Raw genomic sequence first — 20,892 nt, forward strand, 5'->3', positions numbered from 1 at the left:
ACGTAAGCTGAAAGGACACTAAAAGCCAGTGTCTATCCAAGCCCAGTCGATATCTATGTGCCAAACCTGAGGTACTCAGCAAATTCGCAAGGAGGTCAGGAAGATTTCAACTTTTTTTGTTGTCAGTAAAGTGGAATAAATTTCTTGTATAAAAGAATATAATACTTTCTGTGAAGACGACCCCTTTCCTCTTTGGTTTTCCAGAAAAAAATGTGTTTAGTTATATTTTAGATCGTTAGAAACGATAAATGTTGCATATTTAATTATATTAGAGTGTAGATTTGCAAAATCAACACTTTCATTAAAATAAAGAAAGTTTATATGAGATTCCATTACAACAAAAAACTTTATCTGTTCTTGGTACTCGTTGTAACAGGATTTCACTGTACTAACAGAAGAGATTTTTCTCAAAACTCAGTCTAGTTTAGACAAATATATTTTTTTTAAATATTTCAAAGTATTGCTGTAATTACTGGTTGGAATAAATTATTCATATTAAATATATTTGTAATTATACTTGAAATTAACTTTCACAAAAGGACAAGTGAGTGATCAAGGAAGTCGAAGAAATAAAAAAAACGGTGCACATAAACACACAGAAATGGGCGGTTTAGCACTTGCATTCTTTTTGCAACTTTTATTTGTTTATGTTTATTCCATTAATTTGTGTCTTGAAGCCAAATTTTTTTATCAATTTGCTAGTCTCATTGAAAAAGGCGTATTTAAAATAATAGTCGATATCTAACAAGTAGAACTGAAAACTCTTTCATTACAAACTATGTATTATTTGTAGCTAATATCGATAATACTCATATTTTACCTCGGCAAATACTGGTATTACAATCACTAGGCGTGATGGATAAATTTGACTTGGTAAATTTGTCCAGTAATACATACTGGTTGGTTACTTATATTCACATATATAGCTATTAAAAGTCAAAGTTTGAAATTCTGGGAGTAAAGAGCAATATACAGTTGGCTCTCTGTTTAACGACGCTCAATTTAACGACTTTCTCTAATGACCGCTTTTCATGGACCCAGATGATCTACTTTAGTTTTAAAAAGTATTCTATTTAAGGACGATTTGTACTTAAGAACGATTTTTTGTGGTCCCTTGAAAGTTGTCAAACAGAGAGCCAACTGTACATGCAAATGAATTGAGCATAATACTTTCTAACAAGAACATTTAAAATTGAGAGTTTTTAAGTACTATTAACATAATTTAAAGAAACTGGATTTATGAAAATACAAAACAAGAATAAAGTACGAATAACTGATATTTTATAACGAAAGAATTTAAAATATTTAAAGTCGTGCATACATCAAGTTGCGAAAATAATTCAGCCATAAACATTGCAAATCCTCTTAAATATGTTCCACCATCTTCGGCTTGAGCAAGTATCTCTCTACGTTTAAAACTCCTGATTACACCTACACAAGACCAAAGTTATTGTTAATGAGCATATCATGCATTTCATATTGACATACATGTAATTAGACGAAAACAAAAAAATGCCAAAAGTTTTTTGCAGAATTCCCCAAACCAGAAGATCGAATACCCCAGAGTTCTGCTAAATAGCAGAAAAGGTTTTTGTTTTACAAATTTATAAAAAAGCAAAACATGTTTAAAAAAGAACATTAGGTTTTTTATCAACAGATTATTTATTGTTCATTTAAAATGATTTATTAGCTTTTTATGGGGACATATAGTGCAAAGACATTTTCAAATTGAAATTTCATATGAAAATAAAATGAAATTAATTTATTTTGTAACTTAAGTTGAAAATCTTTTTCAAATGAAAAAAACGGATTTCTTATGCAGCATGTAGAAAGATTGTAAACTGAAAACATGCATCCTTTGCTTACACATAGAAAAGTAGGCATGCATTATTTTACACCATTTCGGAAAATGAGTAACTGTCTAAGCACCTGCTATTGGTTTTCCATAGAGTATTACTTTCTATCTTCTAAATAGTGGACAATATAAAGCATACTGAGCGAAAATATAAAAGTATTTTTTTTTTTTTACAAAAGTGTTTTTTTTTTTACAAAAGTGTTTTTTTTTCTTAAATTTCTCTATTTTTCTAAAATTCATTAATATTATAAAAGCGAAATTTCTACGAACTTAAAGTTTTGAAAGTTAGATATTAGCTAATTATAGGGAGAAACCACAAGTATGTATTAATTATAAATAAACTAAAAAATACTGAAACAAACCTTGTCAAAAGAACAGATCTAAAATTGAGGCGATGAGGTGAAGGATCCAAATCATTGCATAATGATTTACACAATCTTGCACCACCTATAACGCAAATTGGACTGTCTTATAGACTGGAAAAAAAAAATTATACAAATTAAATTTCAAACAGCTTAGAAGATTTGAATTATTTCAAGAGCAAGGACAAATTTATTAGCCAATTACAACTACTATGTCACAAATTATAACGCAGAATAAATTAGAAAAAATAATAATGCAGTGAAACTTCTCTGCAGCGACCACTCTCCATCCTGGAAAAAAGTGGTTGTTAGATGGAGGCTGGTTGCTCTAAGAGGGAAGTTTTTAAAAATGCAAAAATTGCACCAACAGAAATAATTTATGTTTGGCTTAGTTTTTCAAGAACAGTGTGATATGGACATATTTAAATAGATAAACTAAAATTTTTCAGCTCTAAAATATGCTTCTTACATTAGTACTTTCTTCTATATTTAATATATAGAAGGAAAGTAATTGGATTCATGCAAATTTTCGAATTTCGAAGGATTTGAACGTTTTGAGGTGTGCAGAATCCATTTCGACCATTTTTGGTAAATGTCTGTCTATCTATATGTGTGTTCCGTGTGTGATCAGTTTTTTTGTGGTCACACTAAAGCAAAAACAACCACATGAAATCAAATGACATTTTGGTATACATATGTGCCCCTATGTGAACTTGTTTGCCTCATTGGTTTTTGGCACGAATTCCTCCAAGGGAGGTGGAGCAATGGGACATTTCAGTTATGTATACCTGCTATTCCCCTGGAAGTAACTGGTGGAATCGAACAAAATTTGGTCCATATGTTGCCCCTAACAGGTACTGATTCAATTTTGGTCTCAATAGCTGAAACAGGGGGTTGAGGCTATAGAACTTTTTTTGTCGTCAATTGTGACTGCTGTATCTCAAGAAATAATGAACGGAATCAAAACAAAAACTTATCGACAAGTAGCCCATAGAGTATAAGAGTCAATTTCTATTTTGGTGTCAACAGCTGAAAGGGGGTTGGTGCAAGCGAACGCTCTTTTTCTCCCATCAAGAATGCCATTTCTCAAGAAGTAATGCTACATTCTGGATGAAATTTGGAATAAATGTGAATCCATGTGTAAACAGGCATTGGTTCATTTTTGACGCCAATCGCTCCATGGGGGGGCTGTTTTTTTTTTCGTGAATAAAAATAGCTTTATAATTGCAACAATAAGATAAATCTGTTGTCTGTGTATTTCGCTTGATTTAAATTGTTGGAAAATGACCGGAAAATCCCGATGATTTAAATTTTTTAACTGTTGCCATCTTATGTTTGTTAACAAATAAAGGTTTGTAATTATTTGAAGCAAGGCTTTTAAAATAATTTTCATTCTTTGCTCTGCTTTTGAGATAAACCGGGAATTGGGATGGCCATCAAAGTTTGGCATGTGCAATTCTGTTTTTGTTGGGAATATTACTTTCTCTTCAAGCATGGTTAGAGATCAAAATAAAAAAGATATAGAAGAAAGTTTCGTGATGGCCACAACATACTAGTTTTTCCATTTAGAAACTGATATCATTTTAAAATGTGAGCAGATATTTGTCGGCTTCCGATTCTTTGTGTTTTCTGAACCAACTTTAAGCCTCAAAAACCAAATATAATGTCGTTATACAGCAGCACAGCACAAACCTAATTTATTTATCAGCTGTGTAATGAGTTAAATTATATTTTTACTTGTCCAAGGGTACGAAAACCTACGCTCTCCTTTCTGAAACAATCTTGAGACTCTAAACACTAAACAGAGCGTCATTAAAGGAATCCATTTAAAAACCTTTTAAAAAAATAGATTTTACCACCCCCCTATTCTGGTTTATTTTCACTTTCGTAAGCAAAAGGAGACAGATGTGCATCTAGGCAAAAATGCTTTATTGCTTTCCTTTTGTTATCTCTCTTTTGATTTACTCTACTAAAATTAGTTCATTTTGGTCGTTAGGGGAGGTTTGGATGGTCGCTCTCTGAGGATTTTTAAACATTGAAATTTTTTCTTGAATTGGGTGGAAAATCGGTGCCTTAAAAAATTGGTCATTAACGGAAGTGGCTGCTCATACAAGTTTCACTAATAATTTGCAATTTCAAAATTTAACTCATTATTTGAAAACTCAATTGAAAATACTTTTGGGTATTGATTCTATTTTTAAGCTGAACTGTAATGAAAGTATCAATCAATTTTAATTAATCTATTTTGTAATAAAATGCAGGGACATTCCACAGTATTCACGTTACTTACGGGACATTTCAGAGCAAAAGTTCAGAAAATTCGATTGCTGTATTTATTATATATTGCTTTCGTAACATGCAGAGCTAAATTTAGTTTTTTACCACTGCCCCTAAACCGTCTACGGCACCTTTTCCATGCGCAGTTTCAAAAACGTTCCAGCATATGAAGCAATGTCTCAAAATGTGTCTAAAAATTATATTTTCCCACATTTGAAATTAAAATTCTGTTTTTTGTCCTGTATGTAACAGATTTGCTGGTACGTGACACATTTTTAATTATCATCTCCCAGTTCTGAATAAACAGTTAGAACATTGTAATTGAATAAATTAAGAAGTTAGCTCAAGAATGGAAGAGAAAACAAAAAAAAAAAAAATTCTGCTGTCATCAGTATTATTGGTAAAATTTAAAATAAGCTTAAAATTGTTACGTACAGAACAAAAAGAAAAAAATTAAAAAGTTATAACTAAATATTATTTAAATATTTTTATTACAATGTTATTACAGTTGGCTCTCTGTTTAACGATTTTCAAGAGACCACAAAAAATCGTCCTTAGAATACATTCAAAACTAGAGTGGACCATTTGGGACCATGAAAAGCAGTCTTTAAACAGAGAGTCAACTGTATATTTATTACAATGATGTATTATACTCATAGTTTAAATGAAAAATAAAATTCCAACTTTGTGAAGCCAAACACTGTGGAATGACCCTGCAGCAAATAACTGAAATGAAAAATATCCAATCTTTCAATGGATGAAGAAATTATGCATCTCTAGCTTGCATATGGAAAGTAAGCTTACAGACTTTTAAAGTACAGTAAAGTCTCAAAAACCCCGAGGTAATTGGGGCTTTCGCCACCTTGAATTACTGAAAGCTGGGATTATCCGAAAAATTCTTTATACTAACATAAGGATATACACTGTTTACTTCTTCTTATTACGCTATTAAACAGGAAAGATTGTCTTATTGAAAATTTTATCACTCAAATTTTAAGACAAATTTATGTTTTTAATTGGACCTAAACAAGTTTTGATTGTTTTTTCTTGATATCTGCTTGTGCTTGCATGTAAATTTGCAGGGCAACCAAAAAATGCTTTTGATGAGTTTTGTAGTGACATTGTGTCTGTGTGTGAGCCTATGTATGTACCTCACATAATGCAAAAACGTTCGTCATAGAAGGATAACAATTTCGTACATGACTCTTACACCGTCAAGTTTTGCACTTCCCTTTTTAATTACAATCGGATGCTCCATAAGAGATGTTCGTTCTTTGAGGCAAAACAATGTTTTAATTTCAAGTTGTTTTTTGTATCAACCAACTTCTTACTTTCTCCAAGACATCCCTTAATCCATGTCAATGAATATTTTCTTGGCGACTGTTATTGACATAAACCTTTTAATATCATGTTATTACCTTATTGTATGTTGTCAGGAAAGTTCTACATAGCATAATATTTTGATTTTCAGATTAAAATATTTTTTGTCTGTAAAAAGTAGGGCCCAAAAATTATCAACCAAGCACCTTGAATTAAGCGGAGCCTTAGATTTTTGAGACTTCGATTTTCGAAACTCTACTGCATAGCTATAATGGAACCACGGCACTTTTTAACATCTGCTATACATTTTCAATAACATTTCAAATTCTAAACAAGAAAATGCAAAGTACAAAGAAAAAATGCAAATCTACGTTTTTCAGTTATGTTTTAAAATATTATTGATCTTTTAAAATAAAATTTAATAAATGAATTACATTGAAAGTAAACAATTGTCTGAACATGCTTCTCTTTAAATAAATTTGTAAAAATTAAAAACTCCCTCTCCACCCCAACCTACGTTTTCTTTTTACTTCTAACACCATAACATCTAAAAACTTTTTTTTTTTTTTAATTTGATTTGGATCACCTATTTTCAATAGAAAAAAAATCTTATTTTATGTGGCATGGTGGGCATCTGAAATGGTTACAAATAAAAAATATTGTAATTGTAGTTCAAAATATCAATTCCAACAAGATATAACAAAAATGAGTTACGTTAGCATGTCAACACCTTTGGCTAATGGTTCCTGCAAATTTGATCTATAGTGATAATTACTACTTTTTTTTTTCATAACTTGTAAAATACATGCTTCGAGTAAGAGAGATCACACAGAGTTTTGAAAAGTCGATCTAGTTTACCTATTTCTATGGAATTTCCCTACAACTAAAGTCATTTAGATGTGAGAATTGGATGAAAGTAATTTTATAAATTAGTTTTTATAATTATATTTATTCATTTTTCACTTTTAATTTTAGATGTGACCCATCATTTTGTACCATTTTTTTTTTCTTCTTTTGACAGTTCAATCCAGGCTTCTAGCAAATATTTTATGATGCAAAAATGATAAATGTTCAGTTAGTTTAACGCTATCACAAGCAAATCATAGTTACTATTTTCCTATACATCCTGTCACAACTGTCAAAAATTATCACATGAATGAAAAAAGATGCAAAAAACAAAGGATACTTGAATGAGAGGATATTATATTTTATATCCTCTCACTATCCTACTATTAATCCTTAATCCGTTTTCAAAAAAAAAAAAAAAAAAAAAAAGTTGCACCTCTCTTTTTTTCACTTAACGGAAAATGAAAAAAAAAATCAAATAAACAATTAAAACTTTATGCATTCATTATTTCACAAACCTCATCAAATATGATATTCACAATAGCTCGCATGGTATCATCATCATCTACCATGGAATTCAAGGTATCAGTCAAAGGTTGAATCTTTCTTTCAAATTTACCAGGACACATAGTAATTTCGCTCAGAAAAGATCTCAATTCTTGAACAGGATAAGATTCAGGAATTGTATCACGAACAGTCTCAACAGCCTATAATGAATAATATTTTGTCATTAAATACAACCTATAAAATAAGCACATAAAATAAGCAATCTATTATATTACTAAGATCATCCTTACCCAACTGGTGGTTGACAAACCAATGTGGGTTCGCAATAATATTGTAATGGCGGAATTTTTAACAAGCTTTTTTTCAGATGAAGTCTTAAGTTGAAGCGATTTTTGTTCATAATTAATTTGTCTGTTGCACATTCGATACTCTTTATATGAGCATTTTAGTATATTTGTTGACACATTTTAAATTTAAAAAAATTGAGTATGTAGTTACAAAGCGCAAGTTTTACCACTTTCATTGAAAATAACAGAAAATAGAAGCCACGGCAAAAAAGCTTCTCCCCCCCCCCCCTCCGGAATACAATGTATTCAGAAGAAAGAATATGACTGCTTTGATTTCCCCGGAAGCTTTTGATGGAAGGTCTGATCAAACATGATAGAAACATCAAATGAAGCAGATTTGAGCGTCTAAAACATTGTAAGTGAATATTCGCTCTTTAGTTATTTAAGTATTTGAGTGTTAAGAAGAACTTCCATTTCTCTTATTGTGTGCCAAAAACGCGTAGAAGTGTGATCGTGTTGCTGTTTGTAGCTACAATTTTTGCACTGCCGGGATAGACTAATTTACTTTGAGTTTTATTTTTCAAACAGAAAAAGAATGGTGAGCAACCCAAAAATACTACAGGAAATATGAAAAAATTAATTTAGAAAAATTTCTTGGCAATTTAACCATACGATTTAATGTACGTAAAGAATTAATTCATAAAACTTGTGTAGAAAATTTCTCTCATAATTAAAGCGCTGAAAAATATTGATTAGTAAAAATTACCTTTTGTATAACAGTTTTTACAGGCATTTCTATTATTCTTCAATACACGCATTTTATTCCGCACAATTAGTACAAGGACCAAAACATTCTTCTGTACTCAAACGATTAATGTACGCAGTACATTCTTATCAAACAGCTGGACTCAAAGTTCTTTTCAACAAGGCATAAATTTAGATACCTTCCTAATTTCTAAGAAATTAAGAAAAAAGAACATTTAGCTAATCTGAGGGAGTTCTTTGGAAGGTATTTTTAAAAATTATTCTTTAATTACCTTCTGGTTGGTTTAATGTTACAGATAAATGTAAGACTAAAATTCAGATATTTGAACAAAGTTTGAGTTTTTTTGTTCCACTAATATCCTTTTTTAGTTTTTTTTTTTTTTTGAAGTTGACTGAGGCTCAACAAAAACACTTTTTTTTTACTCCCTTTTTTTCTGTGCTTCTATTTTTGGTACATGTTTTCGTTTGGGTTGTAAACTATTGAACATCAAACCATAAAAAATCTTCGAAATGTATTGTTTGTGTGTGCATGGTTTTGGTTGTTACTTATTACTTATGGCACAAGAGGTTCGCCAGCTTCTTTCGGATTTTGGAAGGGGTTCGCAAGGGGGAAAAAGGTTGGGAACCACTGACTTAGATCAACTAAGAAAAAAACCTTGCTGCAGAACCCACCTCTTTCAATAGGACAAAAAAAAAAAAAAATTGAAATCTTGAATTCAAATTAGGTCTTATGCAATCACAAATGTGTGTGTGTGTAGACATGTATGTAGGTGTGTTATAGACATGTGTGCAGGTGTCTGTGTGGGTAGGGGTTAGGAGCATAGATGCTGCCCCCCAGGAATGGTTGGGTTTTGAAAGTTTTGAAGGGCTAAAAATGCTGTGTAGCACTTTTTGAGCACAAGTCGATGTCCGAAATTAACCTCAATTTTGCTGTTTAATTATTTTTTTTTAGCTATATTAACTGATTAAAATCTTAAATTCAATTATAAATTTGACTTTACAGTACAATACCGATCCAAGTGCAAGAAAAATTAACTCTGTCTCGAAAAATAAATTTTTTATAATGAAAACTGTATGTATGGTTGCTAAATATGCGATTTTTGCTAAAGGGCAAATTTTTGGAAAAACGTGAAAGTGCTGCCATTCAAAAAGTTATTGATATATTAAGATAAAAATTTCCAGTGTTTTCTTATATCCATGTATAGAACAGCCCCACGAAGTTTCATTAAGATCTGAGAACTTTGGGTGTCCACCCCTGGATAATGACATGGAATGACCCAAGTGCAAAAATCATGGTTTTCGTGTTTCTGAAATAGATTGCTTGAAATGTATTTTTGTGACTTGCTGTTTCATATCTTGCTGTTAAATTAATCCTGAATTCAGTATTTTGGAAGTTCTTATGTTATTTTTTGTTTTTATCCGTCTTCTGCATACTGTTAAGCATGAGTAAAAAAAATAGATATGCCCTGGCCTGCGAGAATCTTTTCAAAATGAGGTGCTGCCTTCGAATATAGAAAAAGGTTGGGCACCACAGACTTCGAAGAAATACAAGTTTTAATATCTTAACATGTTACAAATATAGTTTATAAACCATTGATAAGTTACATTCACACACACACACAGCTGAACATTCAGACTTTGTTTGAATTTTCTCATCTTGGTCTCATCATAAACAGGTCCTCTTTTCACTGACAAATAAAATCTTGAAATTAATAAAATTTCTTCGAACTTCAAATGCTTTTTATTCATTGCAGAATATTGGCCATGAAAAACAGTCAGAACAACCTTTATACCTTCTGAAGGAGTTTTTTGATCAAAACAACCCTTTCATATGCATAAACTATTGTTTTAGAATTTGCATTCATGTTAAAACCAATGGCTCTGGGGGGTGTTTTCACCCCCCCCCCTTCACTGTACCACTGTTATATTCACATGACAAGTGCATTTATGACATACATCTGAACAAGTGTGCATGTGCATCACATGCTAAAATACATCACGAGTCACAATAGCAACAAATGGCAGTTTCGCTACCATAGTGAAGTGAATCTGGAAAATATTTTCTGGGGTTGCAAAATATGCGACTTTTTCCTTAAATACAGGATTTATAGGAAACATATTGGATGGTTTTTTACTTTTCTATAAAAATATAGGCTAGCATTGAATCGCTTTTTGTTCACTACTTTGGCAGTTGGACAGTTCTCAAAAGGTGGGAACAAAAAAGTTAACTTTGAGCAATTTCAAAAATTTTCAAATTTGACATCAATTTTGCTTTTATTCCATAGTATGCATACCTAGAACACAATATATGAAAAGACAGCAGGTATTTGTAAAAATTGTTAATTAGCAAATTAAATCAGCAGTCTGTAGGTAACAGATTTTGGACATTGTTGTCCTGTAGGTAACGGATTTTGGACATCATCATAATGTAAGATTCACCATTTTTGACAAATTGTTAATCTGATTTTTAACTTTTCCAATGAAAATTTTATTTACTACTTTCTGAATTTTGCAATTTAATAATAAAGAGGATATTAATGAAGTACGTGAACGACTATACATACTGCTCTTTTCATATAATAAAGTTTTGGAATGATTTTGAAGAAGTTGATGAAAGATTAAAAAAAGCTTAAAATTAAAAATAATACAAATGTAAAAGGTGACATCAGTTTTAATAATGAATATTTTTTCTAATGTCATAAGAATTAAAACAATGTCTAAAAAGAATTATTGAAAAAAGAAATTCGTATTTCTATTTGGAGATCGTTAAATTATATTTCCAAAAGAAAGAGAAAAAGAAAAATCTAAAATAATAAAAGTGGGGGGGGGGGGGGGGGGGGGGGAATGCTAGTACAGGTGATAAAGTCGCCAAAACTAATGCAGATGACGATAAACTACATTTGTCAAACTGGAATTCCCCTCTGGTAACCTTTAGCTTATCGTATACTGTGTTGTCGCCAACGGAGGTTTGCTTGGCGATTTTAGCGCAAAATGGCTTTTGTTACGATCATACCCAGCCATGTTTTTACTCTAATTTATGTATTGTTCAATGTATAACATATCAGTTATGCAAAAATACCAATGGATTAAAGAAGATAACGTTATAACAACCTTTTTTATTGAGGTTAGAAGACAGTGGATCATAAAAAATTATGAATAAACGGATAGAATTAGCAGCGTCAAGATCGTAATGCCATTTGAACATCTCACATGTATGTTTAAGAAAAATTACTTTTCTTCTAAGATACTGCATAAAAGCTTATGAAAACACTTTTAAACAATTAAAAATTGATTCTGAGGATCGATAAATACCTATAAAACGAAAACATCATATACTTAGTTTTCAAATAACAGCATTGTAAAGATCGTAACTTTGGGACATGCATCAAATTTCAAACTTACTTTTTTCTAAAATTGTTTACAAAGTAAATAATCTGTCTTTACTTTTGTTATTTGTGTAACATATTAACAAAAAGTTATTCAGTATAAGATTCATACCTTTAATTTTGTTTGAAATGTATAAGAAATAATTAAAAAAAAAAAAATTTTTAATGGTACATTTGCTTAGTTAACGTTTTGGTATGTCCAAAATTGTGCCTTTTAGCGAAGAAAATATTTTTCTAAGGGCATTTGAAGAGCATTTTTGACAAAATTTATGTCAATTCTTGTCTTTATACATTATTATAATTTAACTCAAAAATTTTTGAGTTAATTAAACTGAACGTTATTTGGTGTTGAAGCTGCAAAGTTGAGGTCTGTGTTTGTTCCCACCTTTTGAGAACTGCCCAGTTCCCAAAGTGGATGCCGCAAAGCGTCCCTGATTTCAATAGCAGTTAGCAAGGGCGTCAAGAAAAAATTCTAATTCTTTGAAGGGTGTCGCGAATAAGAAAAGTTTGAGAACCCTGCACTACATTATTTTCTCAGCTTCAAATTGTAAGTTTTTGGGAAAACTTTCGAATCTGCAGCTTTGCTTCCACAACTTTTGTAACATATTTGGAAAACTTTCAAATCATTAGCTTCATATCTTTGTTATTTTCTAAATATTATATCTATAGAAATTTCAATACCTTCAATACCTAGCGGCATCTTTGTTATCGAAACAAGTGAAGTAAGTTATTTAGTTATTTGGGGATTTCCACAACTCTATATCAGTTCTATAAGATTGCAATGCACTCTCAGTGCATTAATTTAAAAAAAAAAATGTAAATGAAAATTTTTTATATTTATAGCATATTTTTTTCATTTTTTTCTGATCTAAATGCAATTTTTTGTACAGAATTAATAAAAATCTTTTTCAAAATCATATTTATGAGTACTTCACTTTAAAGAATCAATTTGATAGAAATTCAAAGAAACCACATTTAAACTAAATTACAACTAAAGATTACAATTAAAAACTTTTTCATAAAGAAAAATATCTTCACAAGAGTTTTCAGGATCTAAATTTATGTTCGCAAAAATTTAGAGCTTTGAGTATTGCACATAATTCAAGTCAATTTAAGTTACCTCTGATTCGGGTCTAAAATTTCGTGGTACAAATTCCTTCGCATATGGAGAGAGCTGAAATGGTTTTTTCTCTGCATCTCCTGGAGTAGTATTATCGAGTGGAACACCATGATATTGAGGAGAGCGTGCATGATCTCCAGATGGTGAAGCCAAATAAGTCATATCTAAAAACAAAATACCAGAACTCAAATATTTATAACAAATTTGAAGTATGCAATGATGTTGTTCTAGGTTGCAACGTTTTTTGACGATGACTTCGCAACGTGAGGAAAAAGACTGGTGCACAGTTCTAAGTGAATGTACAATTTCGTGCTGTTTTGAAATTTCGAACAATATTTAATTATCAAAGTAAATCTTCATAAAGTTAAAAACTTACGCTCAGAGCTAGATAATGTAGACGCACGCGCGCACGCCGTGCGCGGATACATCCGCTGACGTGTGGATACATTCGCCACGGAGTTGCACGTCGTCCGATAATCGTAAAAGTTCTTAAATAAAAGATAAAGATTAGATCAATTTGAAACGAATAAAAAGTAAAGGTAGTGTCTTTACTTCTAATTCCTTTTGAATTGATACTGATGTTATTTATTTAGATTGTAAAAATTATTACAAGTTGTATATAGTACACCAGCACGTTCGCTGTGTGTATACATTCGCTACGTGCACGCGCATCTCGCGATAATCGTTTAAATTCTTACTGCTTAGTTCTAATTTGTTTTAAACTGATATTTTTAAATTAATTTGTAAAAGTTATAAATAGATAGTATACACGCAAGCGCGTAAGGTGGATGCATTTGCCGCTGTGCGGATACATTCGTTGCGAGCACGCGCATCTCGAGACAACCATTCAGGTTCTCCTTCACTTCTAATTTGTTTAAAATTAATATTGCGAATCTAAAACGTAGTAACTAGATAATATAGACTGCTAAAAGAAGCTTAGTTTTAAAATATTGAAATTTAGCTTAGGTCTTTGCATCCATAGGCTCACATAATCGGCAAGAAAATTAGTTCCTTGTAACCTCAAAGCATACACCTGCAAGTATTTATTTCTTATGTGTATAGATGATTAATTTTTTTTTTTTTTTGAACCCAGACACTCCCTCCCCCCTCTTTTCCCTCTCCCTTTTTTTTGGTACGTGATTAGTGATGTGGATCGGGTAAATACCCAGCGGGTAGGTAAATATTTTTTGGGTATTTACCCGGGTATTTACCCAAGGCCTGGGTAAATGCCCAAAAACTGGGTATTTTATAAAAAATGCAAAAAAGTGAATGAGAATTTTTTTTAAAAATCTAAATATGAAATAATTGGTAAAACTGATGTATACATATGTATTACACAGTTTATAATATTTTTTATTGAAAGACTTGATGAAATCATGAAAGAAACATATCGTGAACCAAAGAATCTTTCTTTTCAATATCATAATTGGAGAAGTATAAGCAATTCATTATGAACTTCAGGATTTCAAAATTACAATCTAGGTTAGTCATATCCAAAATGAAAAAAAAGGAAGCATGAGGGATGTTTGGAAGAATAAACTAGTTATTAAGACACTATGGTGTTATTTTTTTATTGATATTTAAGTGATAACATGGAAAATATAGAAAGTTTTCACATTAATAAGCAAAAAAAAAAAAAGCAAAATTTTCTTTTTTGTTGCCTTGCTCATTTGCATTTGTTCCCCTGTAGGGTGGGAAAGTAAATATTTTTTTGGGTATTTATCCGAAGGCAGGGTAAATCCCCTAGTAATTGCGCATTTTGCAAAAATTTTTTTAGGTAGTATTAAAAGGTGACTATTTTCTTTTTTAAACATAAACCCTAAAATAAAAGATTAAAAATTTTAAATGTTTATGTATATTATGTGTGTGTGTATATATATATATATATGTGTGTGTGATGCAGAATACACCTGAACAATTGAACTAAGTTTGGAGGAAATTTCTGCATAAGATATAGGTAAATAAATAGTAATAATAAATTGAGCGACATTTCGTTACATTTTGATGTCATGCAGGGACATATTACTGAGTTATAAAAGACTAAGACCTTAAAAAATTGATGTTTGCTTTTTTTTTGTAACCAGTTAAGCTTTTTTTCTTTTTGTAGAATGGCTTTTTATATCTGAAATTTGGCTATCAACGTTGATTAGGCATATCCAACACATTTAATGTGAATATCATATTAGATTGCTAAGCTGTTTCACACAATAATTCTTTAAATATGCGATCAAAATACAATTTTTGGGCAAAAATTTATTGTTTTGTATATGATTGGTTGTATATATACATAATGGAATACATACAGAAAAGTATTTTAGTTGAATATAAATTTTTGAAATAAATACCCGGGTATTTACCCATTTTGGGTATTTACCCGGGTATATACCCTGGGTATTTACCCCTAAAAATAAATACCCGGGTATTTTACATCACTATACGTGATAGACAATGATTAGCTTGCAGATAGTTTTGAGTTGCGTGTACAGATACTTTATATTTTTATCTGACTCTGCTCACGCTAGCCTGACATTGAAACACTCTTTCATCTCTCATGTCCATTAGAATGATATGGGAATAGCATAAGGGAGCATTCATTAATTATGTAAGGGTCCAGAGGGGGAGGGGGTTGAAAAATCAATATATAACCTTACTTTGGGAGAGGGGGCAGACCCATTCTTATGTAGTATTTACCAAGTCCCAAATTTTATGTTAGAAATAGCGAGGTCAAGTGGTTTGGCAGGGATCTTATTTCATTTGTTTCTGGAAGATAAAAAACGTAATAGGATGAGCTGTTTTTTACTTGTTTTTCAAAGAATGAATAGTGTAAAATGTAACAAAAGAATAGCACTATGTATGGCATGTCTTATTTTTAATTAGTATCGCATCATATACAAAAAATATTTGTCGAAAAAGCATCGAGTCTAGATTCCTTTTAGTAAATATTTCCGTACACAAAAACCTTTAAAAAAATAGTGAATTTGATAATGATTCCAGCGATATAAGATTATTTTAGAAAATGAAATGGAATCTCACGTAAGATAGGGGGAGGGGTATGAAAAATCTTACCTACCCTTACATGAGGGAAGGGGGGGGGGGGGTCAAAAATTGCCAAAATCATCCTTACGTAATTAATGAATGGACCCTAAGACATTAAACCAGATTTTCAAAATACCTAAAACTTACTTTTCAATTTGAAGATTTGCATTGTCTCTATGTTCTTCACAAACATTATAAGTTTACTGTTTTTTCGAATGAAGATCCATACCTCTAGTGAGAGATTCCCATTGATAAATTTGAGTTTGATAAATGAAAATTTGGAATTTCTCAACTTCAAGCATAATTTGTAAAAATATACATTAAACAAGATTTCTTTTTCTTTCTTAAGTAGGTAACTAACACTGAAAAATTAAAAAACTTTTCTACTACAAAATTCCCTCAAGAAACTACCCTTTTAATAGAATTAAAATACCCTTTTAAAAGGACAACTTGACCCTTTTTTTTACCTGGGAGGAAAAACTTATGACCAAAAAAAGAAAAATTATGACCAAAAGTTTATATATATCAACATGGAACAATCATATTTCTAAAGTGAAGTGCCCAATTTAGCTTGAAAATTAAGACATTGTTAAGAACTACTTACTTCGGTCTCAAATTTCTCAATTGTCAAGAAACGTTGCAGTCTAGAATAGTTCCATCAAACTAACAGAACTAAATTTAAAATCTATTTTAGACCTAAACATTAGTGCATTCTTATTGATCTCATTTATATAGCAGAAGAACAATAAGTCTAATACCAAAATTCTAGTAATAACACTGAAAAACAAATTTTAACGTATTTTCTGCTCCTCAATGTAATTTGAGTGTTTCTTATAGATTTCAAGGTGCTGAAAAAGAATATGTTTGCAAAAACTTTCTATCACCCTCCAATTTTAAGAAATTTCATTTATAAGTTTTGGGTTATATATGCCATCTTATAGCAGTTAAAAGTTCACTATATTTTTCTTTTAAATGCATTTGGTCCATCGACACATACTTTTTTGCTCATTACAGTGATAGAACATGTAACAAGAGAGCAGAAACCAAATTCACTTTGACAAGTTTATATATGTGACCTTGAGCAGATGGCTCTAGACGCTCCGTATCATTTCCGTTTCGCGCAAAATTACGGTGGTAGAAGTTGTCTGTTGGAACGTGGCTCTGCCATCGGCTCCCATAGCTTATTCTTGCATGATGAAAGAATCCTACGAAAATATAAAAATATTGATTCATGAAAGTGACTAATCACCATAACTGGAGCATATGGGCAGTTTTTAAAAGTAATTACCATTCTCATTGGTCTACAACTTGATTATACAATATACTGCTATTTTCTGTGTGAGTGGAACAGCTGGGCAATACATGAACATAAAACCAAAAAAGAAATGGCCAGAGTACAAACAATATATTGCAGGTGAAAAAAAAAAAAGAGTCTAATCTATTTAAAAAAAAAAAAAAAAAAATCCCTTAGTTGGGATTGATGCAGAATTTTGTTAAATCAATGAATAGAAAGGGTGTGGATTTCAATATTTGTAGAAACCGTTCCCATCACTCATATATGCAAAAACTAAGGAGGGTATTTTCATTGAATCACACATAAGAAAGCTTATAAAAGACCAAAATTTTGAAGCTAGTTCAAGTGATTTAGGAAAACAGCATGGATTGATTTTTAAAATGTTATGACACAGTTCTTAGGAAATAGTAAAATTCATACTTATGAAAAATTAATTTAAGACATGGTAAAAATTCCAAAAACTTAAGATGTTCAATGTCACTGAATTTTTTCCCCTTGAAAGTATGGGAGCTGTGAGCGACGAGCATGGAAAGAGCTTCCCCCAGGATATTTTTGCAATTTAAGCGAGATATCACGGACAGTTTACTTCTTATATGCTCAGGATTACTGCTGGAATCTGATTAGAATATTATATCTTATTCAAATTTGTGTTAGTGCCAATAATAAAGCATCCACAGTTGATGCATTTATAGCTACATAAAGTATGGAATTTAGGAAAATATTTTACATGTATCATTTTTTCATCAAAAATCTTTTTCATTCTACCACAACTTTTTAAACAATATACATTTTCTGTGTTTTATACTAGTTTTAATCATTGTAATTGTTTATAAAATGGTAAATGACCAAAAATATTGTACATGTATTGAATAAATGTCTTCAGGGGTCTGTCCAGGATTTTCCCCAGGGTCCGTTTTTTGTGAAAAATCAATTAATTTTGGGAAAAATCAAATTTTGCAAAAAAAAAAAAAAAAAAAACGAAATTTTTGAATTCTGAGATGCACAAACTGCATCATTGACACTTAAAGTTGAGTGTTTTCCCTCTTTTCTGTTGAGAATATCATTCCTGCATGTTTTTCAAGTATTGGGGTATGGGAGGGCGGCATTGCTCTCTGGGAGATGGGCACCCCTCAAGTATCAATATTTATTTACTATTCTACATTATGTTACCTTTTTCTAGAAGTGTTATATGTATAGTATTTAAAATAATTGTAACAAAGAAATTCAGGCAGAGGTTTAGCATTTAACTTTTTGAACCAAGACATTATTAAAGAGCACAGAATTTAGTTTAAAACTTATAAACTCTGATTTTTACAAAAATAAAAAAATATTTTATTTGTTTACCTCCTAACAAAGTGTACTAAACATCGAAAATCCGAAAAATCAGATTCCCTTAGCGGATGCAGAGATTGCAATCCTCAAGTGAAAACATCAAAAGTATAAAAACAGTTCGTAAAATAAAATATTTTTGACAAAATTATTTTAGAATTGCATTTTAGAGTCCTATGATAAACATATCATTAATGTCTGGACACAGTTGAATCAAAAAAAAGAAAAATAAATAAATAAAATAAAAAATGAACCTTTGATTCAGCATTTAAACTTTTGACTTATAAAAGAAAATGGAATTCTGCTTTAAAAACTTAAAATAAACGTTGTTATAAAAATAAAGAGACTTCATTTATTTGCATCCTAATAAGGTGAAGTTAGCTTAAAAAAAAGAATAAAATATGATTCTTATATCGAGTGTAAAAAGATTGCGCTTTTCAAAATGTAGACATATAAAGATAAAAACGAGAAATAAAAGAGTTCATTTAAAATTATCCTTTTTAGCATCGAAAAATCAAACCCATATAACTTTCTACCAAAATAACAATCAAACATCGCCCCAACAGACGCTAAGTGGCGTTAAGTTTAAAAATGGTAACCCTAAATGAAGCGATCACATTTCCCCCCCATCCCTACTATCCTTTGCAGTTCTAAGTTCATTTTGCTGTATATTATTGTTTATTAAATCATGAGCGGGGGGGGGGGGGGAGAAAAGTGCTTACAGGACTGGACTGACTGAAGGTTGATGCTTTTTCAGAGAAGTTTACAACACCACTGCATAAAACAAACAAGCAAAATTATAAACCAAACTCACTTTCAGCTGCTAATTTCTTTCAAAGAAACCAACAACAAGCATTATATTTATTTGGTCTTAGTTGTTATTTATCGCTTGCAGGAGCATCACATGAGTGACGATTTTTTTTCTTTTGAAAAATTAGCAGATTTTGTATAAGTTGATCCCTCTAATTTAACTTTAAAAAAGGTTCCAAACATTATCTCGTTATTTTGATTTGAGATTTGCTCTTCCAAAAAACAATTTGTGAAAGATCCGTTTTTCTTTATCCGAATTTTGTGAAGGGTCCGTTTTGGTTGGTCGGGATTTTGTGAAAGGTCCGTTTTGGTTGATCGGATTTTTGTGAAGGGTCCGTTAACGGACCCAAATTTTTTCTGGCCAGACCCCTGGTCTTTAAACTGAGATTTTAAAGATTTTGGATTTTTCAAAAATATGTGGGTGATGGAATAATTTTATTGCCATATTTTTTTACAGCACCAACTAAAATATTAAAGTCGCCACTTACTTAATGAGGAACAGAAACCTTGTTGACCAGTGTAATTAGACATATAAATAAATAAAATAAAATTAAGAATTTGTGAAGAATATCAGTGGCAAACCAGGAGTGGATTCACACAAAACTAGAGTCCACTTTGCAGTCACTTCACAAAATTTCATAGCTTGTTAAAATTATATATACTTTTTAATCCAGCATAAGAAAATAGTTGAAAAATATTTGCCATATTTCAAATCCATCGTTACATTTTTAAAACTAAAAAGTGCATATCATGACCCTATATACAATTTCATTGCAAAATCCAGATTCCACCTATTTATTATCAAACTACAGGTGATTTGTAACTATGACAAAAAAAATTTTGACTCCCTATTTTTTTTTCTAATTTCTAATGGCGAGGCAGGTTACACTAATAGAGCACAAACATGAAAACATGTACAACAGTGAATAAGTTAACAAAAATTGACCAGTCATTGCATCGGGCGTTATCTGGCTCACCAATACAGGGTCGTCTCAGAGTCGGTTGAGCCACAAAGTGCCCTGAATCGATGCAGATGAGCTCTATTAAAGGGTTCTTCAAGATCGCGCAATGAACAAAGAAAGGAGTCAAAAATGCCAATTCTAAGAAGATGTTCATTCAGACAGTCATGTCTGTCACAACCGGAACAATGCCACTACTTCCCGTCGAGGGCCATCAGGTATGTTAGCAAGATCTTGGCTTGTCCAGGTCTTATATTTAACCGGTCTTGCATTTGGGCTTCAATTTTCAACCTCAAAACTTGTTTCCAGAAGAGCTTTTTTGAGTGAAAAGACAGTCCAGCAACATTTGTTTGCTATAGAAGTGTACCTTTACGTGCAAGAGAGTATGCCTGATTGTTTCCGCAAATGCCCAGGAATCCATTGCAACTTGATGCATTTGTCTTCTTGACTGATACAGCGCATCAACTCCCGGCACTGCAGGACCTCAACAGATATAGGAGCCTTGGCAGAACCAATGGCCTGTGTATGGTTGCCTGTGAGTCCCGAGAGTATAACAATCTTTTCAAATTTGTGTAGGAAGTCCAGGAGCTGCTTCAATGCAATACAGATAACCTCTACCTCTCCACCAAAGGCCATTCTGTTTTTTCCTGCGGAAGCAGAAAAAGAGAAGTGTTTGGGAAAGACAACGGAACCTGCAGACATATAGCTTACAGAATAGGATCCATCTGTATACACATGC

The 20,892-nt window shown here is 31.4% G+C and overlaps 1 protein-coding gene across 1 annotated transcript in view; it reads right to left on the reverse strand.

Moving 5' to 3' along the window:
* The window catches only part of LOC129217296 (polyadenylate-binding protein-interacting protein 1-like), a 49,818-nt gene that overhangs the window by 27,497 nt on the left and 1,429 nt on the right, over positions 1-20,892 (reverse strand). The window contains 6 exon segments of the mRNA XM_054851571.1: positions 1,322-1,417; positions 1,419-1,431; positions 2,218-2,303; positions 2,305-2,331; positions 7,179-7,367; positions 12,726-12,889. Coding sequence (XP_054707546.1) covers positions 1,322-1,417; positions 1,419-1,431; positions 2,218-2,303; positions 2,305-2,331; positions 7,179-7,367; positions 12,726-12,889 — 575 coding nt within the window.

Source organism: Uloborus diversus, chromosome 2, assembly GCF_026930045.1.
Source record: "Uloborus diversus isolate 005 chromosome 2, Udiv.v.3.1, whole genome shotgun sequence".
Classification (NCBI taxonomy): Eukaryota; Metazoa; Arthropoda; class Arachnida; order Araneae; family Uloboridae; genus Uloborus; species Uloborus diversus.